Below are 18,106 nucleotides of genomic sequence, written 5' to 3' on the forward strand. Positions count from 1 at the left end.
GTTGGTTGAAAATGTTCAAAGGAGGGCCACCAAACTGGTGCCTGCACTTCGGCACCTCAGCTACCCTGAGAGATTGGAGCGCCTGAACTTGCCTAGCTTATACTACAGACGGGCAAGGGGGGACCTAGTTGAGGTGTATAAGCATCTCAGGGGGCACTACTCAGTTGAGTGTCCTTACTTGGAGCTGGCGGACGCTCGCCCCACAAGGGGTCACAGCTCAAGATTGAAGAAGCCGCAAGTCCAGAAAACCGTGAGGGCAAACTTTTTCGGAGTGAGGGTTGTGAACTCTTGGAACAATCTACCAGAGAGTGTTGTGACGGCGCCGAGTGTGAGCTCTTTCAAGAGGAGACTTGACCAGCACTGGAGCGGGTTCAGGTACATTCAGGAGCCGGTGCATGCCAAGTATTTGCCAACAGTGCGTGACAGAGACGTGACCGATCGCCCGGGCGGCTAGCGAGCCGATCTTTCAGTGAAGAATATAAATGAAAAGAGACGTGACCGATCGCCCAAGCGGCTAACAAGCCGATCAGTGTCGAAGAGGATAAAAGTAAAAAGTAAAAAGCGTTTGTACAGGAGGAAACCCAAATATAGGAAACCTGTCATATTTAGTAGTGAGCGTCACACTGGCTAACACCTTTCTCACATGTGTCCAGGCCAAGTAGGAGTCAAACCATTGACATATTGGTGAGAGATACTCACATTACTGCTATACTGTACCACCAACACCTCCAAGGTACAACAACACTAATAATAATAATAGTTGGTCTTTTTTCCCTCAATAGTGCCAATTCTTCTAAAGAATTCATTAGTGCTCAGAACAAAACACAGTTAAGGACGTGAGAACAAAAGGAAATACAAGGCGTACTGTACTACAAACAAATGTGAGTTTAACTTTTATCCTTCTTATACAATACCCTTAAGGTGTAACACTTCCTAAACCCTGTACTGTATTTCTCCATCACTGTACACTGTTCAGGATCATAAGCTTCCAAAAAAGAAAGGTCTCAAGTTGTTACTTAAAGGCCTCCATGCTTCAAACATGCAGACATGACTGTACAATCTGGGTGCTGTATAGGAAAAGGATCAGGCAGCAAAAGAACATTCCTGTACTGCTCTAGGCCCCTCAGGGTGTGAAGGATCATCACTACTACACAGAATCATACTCATTCATATCCACATGCAATATACAATAGTCTACTATCCTGTACAAGTACAAAAAATTATAAAAAAATCCTCAGTTCTGGAGTAAATTCAATGTTAGTTACTGTAATGTATATACCAAACAGGTAACATACTTACACAGTCTTTCATTTCTGAGTCTTCTTCTTTCTGAAGTTTGGTACTTTCAATACTCTCTTCATCGGCAGCCTCAGAATGTGCCAAAAGATGAGGACAGTTCCCTGGAGAGTTTCTATTTTTTCTTGCTGTTGTCGACGCCGTGGCCTCACACAGCTCTGTCATCATTACAGAACTGGGACTCTGGGTCACCGACCTTGATCCTTCTTTTATAAGAAACTGAAGCCGAGGTTTTGATTCTTCCTCTTGCAGTACATGATCAGCTTCAGTATTTATTGGGATTTTATCTTGAGAATATTCTATATGAAATACAGTTCTATCAAAGTAAGAACAAATAACTGTACCAGACCTGTGTACTAGTGAGCAACATCCATTATATACCATCTCTAAAAATCCTTCTATGAATTTGTGATTTGCATCTATCATTACAATCAAGGAATGCTCACCTGTTGGTTCCTGTGCAATTATATCGTGAATTACCGGAGAGGCAGCACAGAGAAGAGCCTTGTGTGCCGACAATCTCTTTTTCTCAACTAGAAATGTAACATCCGCCTTCTTCTCCCCATCATACAGCTGGCGTAGTCGGCTCCACACACTCTCTGACGACGACTTTATATGAGCTTGTAGTTTCAGGTAATCAAACTGTTCTTCACTCTCCATTTGAGATTCTTGATGGATATATCGTTTGGTGGCTTTCATCAGACTCTTGACCTCCAGTGAGGAGCAAAGCTTATGGAAAGCTAGAAGATGAGACTCCATGACAGTAGCTTCACCATAATACATGTAAGTAATAAGATTCTGGGCGTTCATCATGTTAACACTTGGCAGGTGTATCATTCCAATTCTGCCATTCTCCTGGAATGTCTCTTGAAGAACTGAACTACAAGCACTGAGGATGAGCTTGTGAGCTCTGATGATGTGTTTGTCTACCAGGAGAGAGACATCAGTACACAGCTGATAAGAACACATAAACTGAAATGCTTTTATTAACATCTTCTCATAACCTTTCCAATATAGTGTGTGGACATTGTTCTTATAACTTGAGTGGATATACTGTGTATTATCCAGGTCCAGAGCTCTCACCACCGCCATCACCTCCTTTAACAATGGGAAAGGTGATGTTGCAGATCCACAGTATATAAGAGACTTCACAGTAGAAACCAGTTCTGGTGATGCTTGAAAACCCAGGAGAAGGTAGTGAATAACTTGGGTATCCTGAAAAAGAGATAAATAATAATTCTAGTATTCATTACAGTATTATCATCATAAATATTTTATGGCCATTTCTCACACTTGTGCGGGTTAATCATGATTACTTGATGGCAGCTCTGCAGGGTCTCATGTAGCCCCTCTTGTCAAATTCTCTAACTATAATCTCACTTTCTACAACCTCTCCCCATGTCATTCTTGGACTACCCCAAGTTCTCCCCCACCCACCTCTTGATGCTGTTGTTCTCCTCCATTCTCTCCACAGACAAGTGGGTGATGTAACATTTTCTGAAGACATATAATAATAAAATATATCCAGGTAGACTGTTATCTGGCCAAAACTTTCCAATTCTATCCCTGTAAAGTTCTTACTGTCTTGATAGGAATGATTTAACTCTTGGTCTCATAATAACTTCACTTGCAACACTTAATCAACCATAACCAAAGACAAATTCTTATACAGAAATATAAAAAGTTTTTTAAAGTGATTTTCCACTGCCTGTACAGTAGCAGGAAACACACTCCTCTTGTTCATATACAGTAGCTGTGTTCTGCCCTACAACAAGTTCCCTCATCTACTTCACACAAGCCACCATGAACCTGACTCACACAAGGAGGTCAGTATTGTGCAGACTATTACTGGCTCAAAGAATGTGATCATCTTGACATATCCTCGGCCACAAGGACTGTACTGTACAAACTACAGTACTTCAAACACACAACCTCCCATAATAATAACTGCTGGGTACTATACTGTATATTAGTACCTCTACTGTACTGTACTCTCTCTGTTAAGTTTTTTACATTTATAACTGTACTTCATCATTGCTTTCTGAAAATATATTACCTTTTTTTTTTTAGTATTAATGATTACAATACAATGCTTTTACAAACAATGTATTTTCATCTTACAAGTACAATACTTTACTGTCCACAGTTATGTCTATTTCACAGCAGATATAATAGTCTTAACACATACAAAGTACAGTACTCAGACTCACCTTACCTACTATGTTAACCCATTATGTACATAATATTCGTCCACCATACAATACTGTACCTGATTCATCACCGTATTTAGATATTCCCTCCAGGAAGAACTGAGCGCCGCCAGCAGTGTAGCGTGTACGGTCATCTCCTCACCAATACGAATGTGAACCTCAGGCTGGGGACCACAGCAAGTTCCTTTATGACTCACACCCATACCCTGCAAGGCTTGCATGAGGTTTGATGACAGCTCATCCCAATGAAACATCAGTGTACTCTTCACGGGCGAGTCTTTAACTCCTCCCACACCCTTTTTGTGTTCAGTCTCCATCATACAGTACACTACCTGCAAGTACAGTATTAAAATCCATAAATACATTCAGTTCAAATTACATTATAAACTGCCACAGGAAGCATTGCAGTCCCACCATTAACACGTTACAGTAAGATGTTGTTATTAACTACTGCACAGATGTTTGAGTACTTTACATTGTTCGGGGTTAGATCCATTAAGGTGTATTTAGTCAATTTTGCAAAATAGTGAGTATACTGCCATCTCCATCCACCAATGACAAACTTAGTAAAAGCTCAAACACCTTGAAACTAAGCAATGTGTTAGGTTAGGTTAGGGTAATTATTGACGACTGACCCGAGGCCTATTTTTCAGATAAAACACTTATAAAAATGCTGCAATTTCACTGTGATTTATAGTGGACACTGTTGTAGTTTGTGCAAATGTGTTAAAATGTTGATATGAAAAACAAGTAGCAGAAAGAACTTACTATGATATGGTGTAATTTTATGTTTTTCGTGGACGTGAGAGCAGCCACTCGTACCGAACGGTTCATTAGCATACACTGAGCATCAACGTTGATCCGGCCTGGGCGGCAGAGTGTTTTGAAATATGTCAATATGATCGGCTGTTTACATCCTGGGATGAGACGTCACCGCCACATTACCGCCGAGAAGACAAAGTAGTCGCACCAAGGTGCCTAATTATCTACCAAACGAAGCATTTGCACAAGAAATGATTATTATATCAGAACTCACTGAAGAAAATAGAGTAAGAAAATAAACAGTAATATAAATAACTCGTCCACAGGTCAGTTGTCAATATTACCCTAGGTTAGGTTTGGTTGGTTAGGTTATATTCCAAACTATGTATTTCCGACGGCTTTATGTGTTTTAAACTCGTTGCCTTCATTTTTACAGCAAATCTCTGGATTCTGAGATAGGATGGGGCTATCTCAGAAACTATTGATGTGCGCCATATGTGAAAGTCAAATTCATACAAAACATAATTTAAACTTTGATTTCGTATAGTGGCAACAAGTGAAATTTTACCACCTTACCTAATTTCCTAGCTGAGGGACAGACCCCCCATCAATTTAAACAGAAACGAAAATACTTAGCCAATCAGAGCGCACTCATGGTAAAATAGCGTTAGTAGGAACTTAGCCGGTCACTGCAAAATATCCACTTCGTAAGTATTTCACAGAATTTCTTCAGTGTTACAGAAACAGTATTTGGGTACTACAGTGGTCCCTCGGTTAACAAATGCCTCGGGTAACGAAATTTCGGTTAACGAATTACCTTCCATAAGAATCTTCATTTCGGTTAACGAACAAAAATTTGTTTAACGAAATTCTTACAAAAATGTTTCGACATGCTTTGGCTTGCTCACCAGCTGGAAGATTAGTCCGCCAATACAGTAATCGGTTCTAGGGCTTACATTCATTAAAATTGGAGTTTTATATCAAAATTTTTAGTCATTTTAACACTTATTTAACATAATTGCTGTACAGGGAACTAGTTTTTGGTGCGCCCATCAGCCACTTCACTCACCCACCAAGGCATCAGTTTGTGTCTCTGTTCAGTGTTGGAAACATCTTGCTTTTGGGTCTCTTGAACACAGAATATTTTTAAGTTTTTACAGTACAATTATTGGCCATTCTGAAATTTAACATATTGACAATATATAGTGCAGTGCAGTGTTGATTTAAAGAAAATAATCTTGAATTACACCAAGTGAACTTAAAATTTTATGGGTGAAATGAAGGCATGAAGCATGGGGTGATTTCCACCCCTACTTCCTTCTTATCTCCCTTCTCCACCCCCACTTCTAATTCTCATCATCAGCATCATCAACCAGGAGCCTTCTACATACACACCTCAAAGTAAGTGTACTTTACTGCATTTTTTTTTTTACTTTGTATGTAATTTTCGGTGAGCTGGAACCAATTACCCAAAATCCCATTGAAACAATGGTTTTGGTTAACGAACAACCTTCTGGAACGAATTGTGTTCGTTAACCGAGGGACGACTGTATTTTACTTTCGGACATAATGCCCCTGAAAGTTACAAGCTACTGCAACAATTAGATCTCGCTATTCTGAGCATTTTGAACTCCCATATATACATGGCGGAAATGGATAATAGCGACACAATTTAATTTAATCGATTTCATATACTTTTCAGTCTTCGTTTGTGAGATGTTATCGGCGTGAAATCGAGTTAGTAATGATTCATGCATGTGTAATATTGACTGCCATCATCCAGTTGTGACCAATGATGTATTGACATCATCCTGCAATTGTTTTTTACAAATCACATTTGAATTTTTCAAAGCAGCCCGAGTACGGATTTGAAATTCAATGACCAGTCTGACAATGGTCGTGGTCGAGGTTGGGTGTTAATCGTGCTGCTACAATTATTTTAAGTTTATTGCTGAATTTTACGAGAAAGACGGACAAGCTATACAATTCCTACGTAATCACGGTGTTCTCCCTACGCCTGTTGAGTGCCCGCACTGTAAATTGCCTTGTAAATTTAGAAAGGAGAAGCATCATTGGTTCTGTAAGTGGCCAAGGAGGTTCGTAAAGAAGAAGAAGAAAACGAAGATGTTCCAAAACGTTATCTCAGACTATAACGGCACTTTCCTCGATCATACACACTTACCTCCGTGGAAGCTTGTGATTTTCGTTAATCACTGGCTCCAAAAGTGCTGGCATCATGAGACAGTTATTGAGTGCCTACAATTGTCATCTAGAACGAGCGTGGACTGGCGTAGTTTCTACTCTGAGGTAACTTTACAATGGCTTGACAACCACGAGTGCATTGGTGGTTGATGGTGTCGTGGTTGAGATTGGCGAGACATTTTTCATCGAGCAACAGTATGAGCGAGGTCGTCCGTTGAGTACGGTGTGGCTGTCTGGGGGCAATAAGAAAAAGTTTATTTTGCCCCTAAATGAAGTAAACCAGAACAGATCGGCGAGGACACTGATTCCTCTTATTAAACGCTACATTCGTCCTCGGAGCATCATTGTTAGCGATGAATGGAAGGCCTACTCATCACTGCAGTCTGAGGGTTTCACTCATTGGGTGATTAACTACTCTGAACAATTTGTGGACCCCAATGACCCTCGAGTGCACACCCAGACCATCGAACGCTTATGGGGTGACGTCAAGGAGTGGACCAAGAGACCTGGGATGAAGAGCGAGTACTTCCAGCAGTACTTCAGTGATACCTCTTCCTGGGTCAACACCCTTCAGATCGTCACCATCGGTTCTTTACCACAGACTCTACCCACCTGAAGGACCAAGAAACCACCCTCGCCAGGAACGTGCTGCACCTGTGTCACTCTAAGAAGGGTCCGACAAGGAGGAGGTCATTGACCCTGAACCTATCCCTGGTCCTTCCACTTCTAACTAAGGTGTTGTACTTTCGGACATGGTGTGCCCCAATGTTTATAACTACTGAAACATTTAGGTTAGTTTAGGCTAGAAGACTCGTTTTCGTGTTCTCCCCCACCCAAAACCCCGATTTCCCAGGCTCTTCCCCATTGTTGTTGGTGGATGGGGGGGGGGCTAGCAATTTCTGCCCAAAATGAAGGTCAGATTCGCTTAAAATACACCAAAATATACTGGAAAAATCATATTGGTCAACCCATAGGGACTCATGTCCGAAAGTAAAAATTTACCTCAGCAAACATATTTTAAACTTTGATTTCGTATAGTGGCAACAAGTGATATTTTACCACCTTACCTAATTTCCTAGCTGAGGGACAGACCCCCCATCAATTTAAACAGAAAAGAAAATACTTAACCAATCAGAGCGCACTCACGGTAAAATAGCATTAGTAGGAACTGTAATGATTGTTTATCAGACCATAGCTTACAGCCCAGAGAAATACAACACATATAATAGTAAGTAGATGAGCAGGTGTACACCCATAAGTTGACACACCCTACAGTGACAGTAAGACCTGACGCAGGAGAGGTCACAGACAAGGTACTTAGGTTAACCTGTGACCGTGTTAAAGAAACCACACCTTGCCAAGACACACCCGGGTGGTAGTAATTAGGAAGCATTACCGACCTGCGACATGACCGCGCACCCGGGCAAAAACAGATGTCCAGACCTGAATCAAGGGAGGTCAAGTTCACAAGGGAACCAGAACTGCTAACCAGCCAGCACTTCTGTTACCCGACCTAACACCCGGTCAAGACACACCCAGTTTAGTGAGATTTCCAATATATAGGCCCTGCAGCCCCTTCCACGACGATCACTTTCACATCACTATCGACAGAAGACAGAGTCACGCTCGTCACTAGTCGAGGAGGGAAAGGAGACTTCCCTTCCCAGCACCGCGTCTCCAGCTAGCAGAGTCTCCCAAGGTAAACATAGTCCAGCACTCCCTTCAACAGCCACTTAGCTGAGTCACAGCAAAATATCCACTAAGTAAATATTTCACAGAAATTCTTTAGTGTTACAGAAACAGTATTTGTCCGTATAATTTAGATTTTGGGGGCCCATTGTTCTCATTTTGTAGCAAATTTTTACTTTAGGACATGAGTACCGATGGGTTAACCAAAATGTTTTTCCAATATATTTTGGTGTGTTTTAAACAAATGTAACCTTCATTTTGGGGCAGAAATTGCTAGTTTTTGCCCCCCCCCCCCAACAATAATGGGGGAGAGCCTGGGAAATAGAGGTTTTTGGGTGGGGGAGAAAATGAAAACGAGTCATCTGACCAACAAAACCTAACCTAACTAACTTAACATCAATCTGACCCCTAGCCGAGGGCTCTGCCCCTGGACCCCCGGTAGGCCTAGCTTAAACTAACCTAAATGTTTCAGTAGTTCAAAACTTTGGGGCGCACCATGTCCGAAAGTACAATACCTTAGTTAGAAGTGGAAGGAATCAGGTAAGAATTGGATGGAATGATCGTCTTTCTCGTAAGACCCGGCAATAAACTTTAAATAATCATAAGAGCACAAACGACAACCAACCTCCACCACGGTCATTGTGAAACTGGTCAATGAAATTAGAATCGCACCCAGGCTGCTTCCTTTGAAAAAATCGAATGTGGTTGGTAAAAAAAAATTTGTGTGATATCAATAACTGACTGGTCACGACTGGATAAAGCCAGTCAACACTGCACATGAGTGCAGAACCTAACAAGACAGGTAAAAACAGAAATTAGGAAAGCAAAGAGAAATTATGAAATCAAGGTAGCAAACGAATCGAAAAATAAACCCAAAGCTTTTTATCAACTGTATAAATCAAAGGTTAGAGATACAATAGGTCCCCTTAAAACTACGACAGGAGAAATGACTGATGATGAGTTAGAAATGTGTAGTACGTTAAATAGTCATTTTCACCAGATCTACAAATGAAAACCTAGCACAGTTTCAAGTTCATATATATAACGCATAGAAAATATGTTAATGAATATCAATATTACTAGTAACGATGTGCTTAAAGTAATTAACAAACTGAAGCCTCATAAATCGCCTGGTCCAGACGAGGTATATGCTAGAATATTAAAAGAATGTAGAGATGAGTTGAGTAATCCATTAGCAGTTTTATTTAATAAGTCATTAGAATCGGGCCTAGTGCCAGAAGCTTGGAAACTTGCAAATGTAGTTCCGATTTTAAAAAAAGGTGATAAATCAATTGCATCAAATTACCGTCCCATTAGTCTCACGTCAATCATAGGCAAGTTGCTAGAGTCAATTATTGCTACGAAAATCAGAAGCCACCTTGAAACATCCAACTTAATTCATTCTTCTCAGCACGGGTTCACCCAGGGACGTTCTTGTCTCACAAATTTGCTTAGCTTTTTCTCAGAAGTATATGAAGCGGTAGATAATGATAAGTCATATGATATAATTTATTTAGATTTCAGTAAAGCATTCGATAGAGTCCCTCATGAGAGATTGATAAGGAAGGTAGAAGCACATGAAATAGGTGGATCAGTATTAAAATGGATTAGGTCATGGTTAACTGGTAGGAAACAAAGAGTCAGCATAAATGGATTAAAGTCAGACTGGGGTGTGGTCAAAAGCGGAGTTCCCCAGGGATCTGTATTAGGCCCTCTGCTGTTTGTTATATTCATTAATGATCTTGATTTAGGCATAACTAGTAGGATTAGTAAATTTGCAGATGATACCAAAAATGAGAGTGATAAATTCAGACAGTGACTTTGAACACCAAAGAGATCTAGGATATCTTTACATGAGTGGTGGGTCAGTAGATCTGGCAAATGAAATTTTAATACTGATAAATGCAAGTACTACAGATAGGGGAAGACGAATACAAACGTTAAGTATAAAACTAGGTAACACGGAAATAGAAAACTCCAGTTTGTGAAAGATTCAGGTGTATTTGTTAGCAACGACTGAAACCCAGAAAATAATGTATTAGCGTTCGCAACAAGGCAAAACAGGATTCTTGTCTATATCTAGGTCTGTGAGTAAATAGAACTGCTGACGTTATCTTGAAACTTTACCTAGCATTAGGAGGCCACACATGGATTATGTGCGGTCTGCCCTGGTGTCCTTATTACATAGAATGACACAGATTCTTGGAGAGAGTACAAAGAAGAATGACAAAATGATCCATAATATTAGAAACCTTCCATATGAAGAAAGACTGAAAAGCTTAGGCTTACATTCATTAGAGAGGCGTAGAGTTAGGGGAGATATGATAGAGGTGTACAAGTGGGTAAGTGGGATTAATAAGGGTAAAATGGAAGATGTTCTGAAGCTCAGTAATAACGAAATAACTAGAACAAATGGCTTTAAATTAGATAAATTCCGGTTCAGAAAGGATATAGGCAAGCACTGGTTTGGTAATAGAGTTGTGGATATGTGGAATAGCCAATATGCTATAGTAGGATCGGGGGACGCCAGCTTCAAGACGAAGTTGGATAGGCACATGGACGTGCTGGGATGGGTGTGAAAGGGATCTGCCCTGTATGGGCCAGTCGGCCTCCTGCAGTATCCCACTTTCTTATGTTCTTGTGCCACATCTCCTCACAGATGAAAACTGAAAACTACTTAAAATCAATTAAATTAATTTATGTCGCTATTATCCATTTCCGCCAGGTATAAATGGGGTTCAAAATGCTCAGAATAGGGAGATCTAAATGTTTCAGTAGCTTATAACTTTAGGGGGCGTTATGTCGGAAAGTAAAATAATACCCATTCTGAACAGGGCCTGCATAGCCCTAATGGCCCCAGTGGTCTAACGTAACAATCGCGTCTCTGTTACACACTGTTGGCTCCAGGATGTTCTGCCTGGGCCAGCTATAAACAAATAACCTCGTAAGTGTTGATACTCACCTCTTGTCCTCCTGTAATACAAACTATCAAGGGAGGTAACCAGTCTGAGGCACACGTGAACAGCTGCTCGTTGACTGCTGTGTGGCGCCTCACTAAACGTTTGTTGACTTAACTACAAGCCTAACAGTACTTGACCATCACCCTCGCCTCTAACATCGAATATCTAACACTAAATTCTGAATGTAGTATATTAAAAAATACATTTGCTACTGTTAATTATCCTGTGTAATAAGCAGTCATATAATGGAATGTTAAAATAAGTTATATTGCCCTGTATCATTTTACTGATGTTACCTTTAAATTGTTCATTACGGGACTTTTCTTGTGAACTCGACAATTACTGTACTTACGTGATATGGTTTCCGGCATGGCGAATAGATTGGCGCTCTTTAAATTCTTTTCTGGGTTCTGCAAGAGATTTAATTTGTATTTTAGAACTGAAGAATACATAAAGAAATATATTACAGTCAATGGTACAGAGCTACCAACCAACCAGCTGTGTCAGCCTTCCTCTACCATCCATGTCAACCAAGCACTTTTAATACTGTATCATTTACTTAGTCTGGTGAAATACACAAAAAGAAGAATAACCTCAGAAATAAACATAGAGACTTGGGTTTCTTCTCTAACTTAAAAATTGTGTAATGACAATAATAGGTTTGTACAGTACTATATATCAAAATTGCCCTTTACAAAACTAACAAGAGTAATGGGGATCGTAAACAGATTACTGGCCTCCTTCTCCATTTTGGTCACCTCATGTTGGGTGGGTGGCCATTAGGTAAATAAGGAAAATATTTTGTATAACAAGAATGAATATACTTGAAGGTAAATCAATGCATGATATGGCGCTCCCATTGATGGTAACAAATCAACCAATGGCGCCTAAATCAGATTTTGTTTCAACAGGAAGCCGACTCTTTCCTACCCATTACAGTCATTATTACCAAGTACAGCTTTAATCATCACAAAATACTACTTGAGGTAAAAGGTATAAGGTATGACTTAAGAGATTCAGCATTAAACTTTTGACTTGCCTTTTTTTTTGGGGAAACGAGAGATCAACTTTTTCAAATCCTCTTGATATTGAGCCTGATACATATCCTTTTGTTCAGCTGGTAAATTCTTCAGGCCTCCAAAGCTAAAGCAAATACACTGGGCTAGAAAAAGAAAAGAGAGGTCAAGAATGATAATCTCCTACATAAAGACAGTCTATGATACAAGGTGAAGATATAAGGCAGAAAACTACAAAAAAAACAGGAATTAGAGAGGAGGAAAACCTTTATATGGTGTAAAACATTCTACCAGGAGCCTTCAGTAATTATGTTTATTCCTTCATCAATGCTGTACCAAGTCATACATATGATCCCCTCATCATTATCTCACTCTCTCTCTAAAACCCAACTTAAAATTTCATTGTCAATTTCTCTCATCAGTAAAATCTATTGTCAAAAGTCACACTGGTTTCACAATCAAGTGACAATTTTAACGTTCGTGCATCATAAAATGTGCGGGCCACGTCTCGTTCTCTTAATTCCGTGTATGTAACCTGACTGGTTATTGATCTTACACACCAGCCTATAAACTGCATGGTGTTAGTATGTGAACTGGCCTCCCGAGTGCCCCAGCCAACATTATATTCCTTGGATGTCCAGACTGTGGATACAGTAAAGCAACTGATAATGCTAAAGGCTTTCCTGTTTCTCTATTACTTATGCCACTATTATATGAGGTGGAACAAGGGTTTAAACAGCCTTGATAGATGCTGTTGATACATAAGAGCAAGTATAGAAAGTGACGGAGAGAATATGACAACACGGAATACCTCGCTATTTCAATCCCGCTTATTCCCAATTGATATTTTAAAGCCAAACTGTGCTATTGTTATTTTTCAACTTGTAACTTTGAGTAGATATGCTTTTTTACTGTTACATGCCACACAATTCTTTATACAGAATGTGAAAAAAATAAAATAAAAAATAAAATAATATATATACATTTATAATTAAAGAAACAATTATCATGAGATCAAGAGATAAACATTTCCCTCGTGTATGGGAGTTAGCTTGTGGATCGTGGGAGGAGGAAGAGAGGGGCTTAGGGACCTCAGCCGCTACTGTGTCCCCGTGTAGTGAAACTATTGTCAACTGGTAATGTGGTATTTTTGTATTTATTTTCTTATTTATTAGTATAATTTTATTTATTCCTCACATTTACTGATACAGTTGGAGAAATCCCTACAATCCCTGTGGTAGCCGAGTCTCCAAATGCAAGTCGCAATAGTAATTTCACTGTTTATGACTGAATGGGTATTGGTCGAGTAGAGATGGACGTGAATCATTCATAATTAGTGATACTAGTAGTACTGTGACATTGCTGTTTAGATATGAGTTACCACAGGGGATGGAGAATACATTTCCTCAACTGGACCTCAGATAATGAGGACTGTACTATTAAATAAAATATAGTGAAAGTTGCCAGCTGAGGCATCCCCTAATTACATCAATTAGTATGGGAAAATAGCCCTGATATTTGTAAATTTGTTGTTCGCTCATACTGCACTAACCCCCATCTTGAGTTTTACCAACTAAAACAGAAAATAAGGCCTCGAGAAGTCTTGAGCCTGGAAATAAGGTGATTACTCTTCATCATAGAGAATATTAGTTAAGAAAGATACCTGGTACACACACACAAAATAACAACTTTAGAATTAAGAAAGACAAATATATACAGTAAATAATAATTATGCAATATAAACTTACCCCCTTCACAGAGGATTTACTTAAAAGTCTTTAGAAAACGACTTATGGGTTGTCTAATCTTTTCTTTCTCGAGGCAAAGGACGACACTTTTTCTTCTGCCTCTTTATAATTGTCGCAAGTGTCTGAAAAATAGTAAGATTAAATAGAGCATTAGTTCAAAAGGTACCCACCCACCCACATATCAAGCTCTGGCTATAGCACACTGATGATCATTTCATATAAAAGTGTGAAGAGTTACAAATACATACAATGAAAGCTTATTAGGTTATTATTACATCTCATACTTACTTCATGGAATCTGAGAGTAAATCTCCATGAATCGCTTCTTGCAATTCTCTCAGTGGTCACCAAATGCCCTTCATCCCAATTAAAATTTTCAATCTGACCGACAATTCTTGGTGTCCTTCTTGAGTGAGAGCCTTCATCTTCTCAGCAGCTCTAGTTCCTCCTCCATAGTCCAGTTTTGACACTCTGTAAATAAACATTAGGTGCCAGTGTACAGGGGGAAACAATAATCATACCCATCAACATTCACTCAAGGGGTGAACACTACCTACTGAGCTATATGCCAGCAACACTGAATAACATCCACTGCTAAGGTGGTGTATTCCCAACTATGGACATGATTCACATTTGAGAATTGACAACTTTTGCTGGTCATGAAAATTTTGGCCCAAGATGTAGGGACTACTCAGGCCACCACTGTCCCTCAACACCTAAATTTTCTCATCAACTTTGGGTAAACCTCAGGAATAACTCCAGGGATCCTAACAGCCAGAAATCAGACAAGTTTGGAAAAATTCTCAAGCATGATGCTCGATCCACAGGAAATATTAATGTTGACAATTTGTACAAAACTATTTATGTGCCAGAAACCTGTCTTGAACAAGATTAAGTTCCTACAATTTAAGTGATTAAGTCTAGGCCACTTGACATTATACATATAATACTGTATTATCATTTAATTGCTACATCAGCTGATTAACAAAGTATATGTAGCAACAGTACCTACTTCAAGGTCCTCATCTTCCACACTCACAACTTTTCAGAATTACTCCTTTGCTTTTTATTCTATTTTAGATGGACTTGATGGACTTTCAGAGTCTTTCTTTTAACTGTCTTTTCATAGAAGTCTTTAGTACATTGTCTGCAGGAACTTTTACAGGAGACATCGATGAAACATTTTCTTGGGATTTCTGAAAAAATAAATAAAAATAAATAAATAAAAGGAATATTTCTTTAAGTCCTGTAATCAAACTGTTACGACACATGCACACACTATAGCACTACGACAAACATCCTATTTCCTTCCCTTTAAGGTGTAATGGCATCCCAGGACGCACGGCGTAGTAGGGGTCTATTGGCATCCCAGTAGCATGGCAATTTTATATTTTCCGGTAACTAGTCATGCTGTTTATGCGAAACCTCATCCCTGCATCTATTAGGCCATGTTTCCTTCAGTACCACATTTCTACCAGAAGTGAGTGGTAAATGTATTGTACAGTATATAGTGTAGATACAATATGACTAGGGTCTGTGGGTCTGCCATCACTCACCCTACACCTCGTTTTAAGTATATAACTGTACAGATAAATAAAGTGAAACTAAATCGTATAAGTGATACTACAATAAAGTAAGTAAGTGACCCCTTTGTCCTCCAACTTAAGATTAGTCCACTACAATGTAAGTACACTGTAGATAGGTATTGTTAACTGATTTTGTTTATGGGTGTAATTTTTCAGTAAAAGCGGTGGTCCAAATTACCGGGAAGGGGGGGGGTTCCCACACAAGTCAGACTCAGATAAATCGGACCTTGAGCCCCATATAGTCTGACTTATGGGAGGTGTTACTACAATGAAAACTGTAGGTGCTGTGAAGTTGTGAGAACATGAAGAGTGAGTTGGTAGTGTGTCAAGTGGAATCCTACATTATCAGACCTTTCCTTATCTCTCAGTCAGTTCACACTAAGATACAGAGGGTGATGACTCCTGACTCTCTGACTCAGCAACAACCATAAGTGATGAGTTCAGAGGGGTGATGAACCCCTGACTTCTCTGACTCACAACAACCATAAGGATGAGTTCAGAGGGTGATGACTCCCTGACTTCTGACTCAGCAACAACCATAAGTGATGAGTTCAGAGGATGATGACTCTGACTTCTGACTCACCAACAACCATAAGTGATGAGTTCAGAGGGGTGATGACTCCTGACTTCTCTGACTCAGCAACAACCAAAGTGATGAGTGATAATTATGCATTTCTTATTCCTAAAATATATTTCTCACATTAAGACTATAAGAATCTACTCACCAATAATGCTAACTCCCCAGATACTAATATATGAGGGGTTGATCATGAACTTTTTTTTCTTTCTAAACAAGACAGAAGAGAAGAGTCTGAAATCAATGACTCTTGAATAATCTGAAGTAGCCTCACCATCCTGCCCCTCCTTCCCACTCCTTAGGCAAGAGCATCTTAGCCACTACTTGATTAACTTTCTCCAAATCTACTTCCACCTCACGGGAACAAAGAAAGACTTCTAAATAAACACCCACAACACATGTAGATTGATTGGCCAACTGACACAACCACATAAACTACAAAATCACAAACTTGGCTACAAATCCTGGAAATAATAGTATCAAGACCTCAGCCAATAACTATGGTACTGTACATATCTGGCAGTAAGACAATGTCAATTTTTTTCTTCTTTCTGTCAATTTTCTTACTGCCAAAACTTATTCTCTACTATACCACAGCCTCACATTTCCCGCCATCTACCCATATTATTGTTCTGTAAATCACCCAATCAGAGTAACCATCCACCATCACTCACATGATTGCCATTACCAGCCACCTTAGTCTTCTTCTTCTTCTTCTTCTTGGGTTTTGGTGATAATACAAATATCAAGCTGTTCTGTGTCTCGGGCTCGACTTTCTTACAACCTCTTCAAATGCCCTTTTTCTTTTTCTTTTTAACTTTTGTGATTCTGAAAAAGAATAAAAAATTAATTAAATAAATAAAAAGTTAACTATTTACAGTAGGGTATAATATTTCAAGAGTGGGTGAATTATACGATGCAAAGTAAGACTCAACATAAACACACCGGTAGGTTGTTACTTGATAAACACATACGTGGCCTATATACCTCTGACTACAACAATGTAATTAAATACAGTAATACCCGCTTAGCGGTTTTAAACTTATAGCGATTTCCGCATATCGCGTTGCCTGCAGAAGCGAACTTTCACTGCGGGGTTTTCCGCATTATCACAGCATGAAGTGTCGGCTCGAGGCGCTATTTTTAGGTCGCCCGCCTGCCTGCCTTCTAGTCTCGCCTCTCCTCCTCCTCCCTCCCCCCGCCTCCCTCCGCCTGGGCAAGCCGCACTGTAAGGTTGCGCAGTGTGTGTCTTCTACTAACGTAAGTGTTACACCTAACTTTTAGTTTTTCCTAACCCCTTTATTTTTCCTAACTTAACCTTTATTTTTCCTAACCTAACCTCTTCTATATTACTTGTTTGTTCATACCATCATAAAGTTAAGATAAAATTTTTACTACAACATAGTTGTGTGTAGTCCAAAAAGTGGAGTTTGGGGGTCGGGCCAGTTTCTATTGGAATTAATCCCATATGTTCTGTTGTTCACTTAGCGCGGTTTCACTTAACACGGTACCCTGTGGGTTCTATTGACTTAGCTGTAGTACTACTGTACAGTTCAATCTCAACGTAATATAAAATGTAAAATATGTAATTACCGCATTTTTATAAATTTGGCACATACAAACTTTGCCATCACCCACTGTAACATTACTGTACAGGAGTCTCCAGTTACAAACACCCGGCGATATGAACGACGTCCCTTATGGTCAATTATTTTAGAACCCGACATAGGTACAACTGGTTATGTAGTATTAACGTATGAGAACTAGGTTAGTTTTTGTGGTGTAGAGGAGAGCAGAGCGCGCGTGGGGAGCAATGCATCGCCCGACCCGCGTGCCTCGAGGAGCATCAATCGCTTCACCCTCACCGCTGCGTGTGCTGATCAAGGACAAATTGTTGTTTTTGTGTATTAACTTTCTGGCCTCATCATGGCTCCCAAACAAGTGATTGTAGTGCATCCAAAAGGAAAAATAATTACGATGGAAGAAAAGTTGATGTAATAAAACGTTCTGAAAAAGGCCAAACACCCTCAGTGGTTGGTAAGCGTTGAGCTTCAGTCGGT

General features: G+C 39.7%; 1 protein-coding gene across 1 annotated transcript in view; it reads right to left on the reverse strand.

Annotated features, from left to right (window-relative positions):
* LOC121857210 (zinc finger and BTB domain-containing protein 11-like) overlaps positions 1-11,218 on the reverse strand; it is a 34,757-nt gene extending 23,539 nt beyond the window's left edge. The window contains exons 1-3 of the mRNA XM_042353162.1: positions 11,122-11,218; positions 3,566-3,838; positions 1,300-2,511 (exon numbers count right to left, since the gene is read on the reverse strand). Of these exons, the coding sequence (XP_042209096.1) occupies positions 1,300-2,511; positions 3,566-3,826 (1,473 nt within the window). The 5' untranslated portion in view covers positions 3,827-3,838; positions 11,122-11,218. The remainder of the gene's footprint in view (positions 1-1,299; positions 2,512-3,565; positions 3,839-11,121) is intronic.
* Positions 11,219-18,106: the final 6,888 nt, after the last annotated feature.

This window comes from Homarus americanus, unplaced genomic scaffold (assembly GCF_018991925.1).
Source record: "Homarus americanus isolate GMGI-L3 unplaced genomic scaffold, GMGI_Hamer_2.0 scaffold20465, whole genome shotgun sequence".
NCBI classification, from domain to species: Eukaryota; Metazoa; Arthropoda; class Malacostraca; order Decapoda; family Nephropidae; genus Homarus; species Homarus americanus.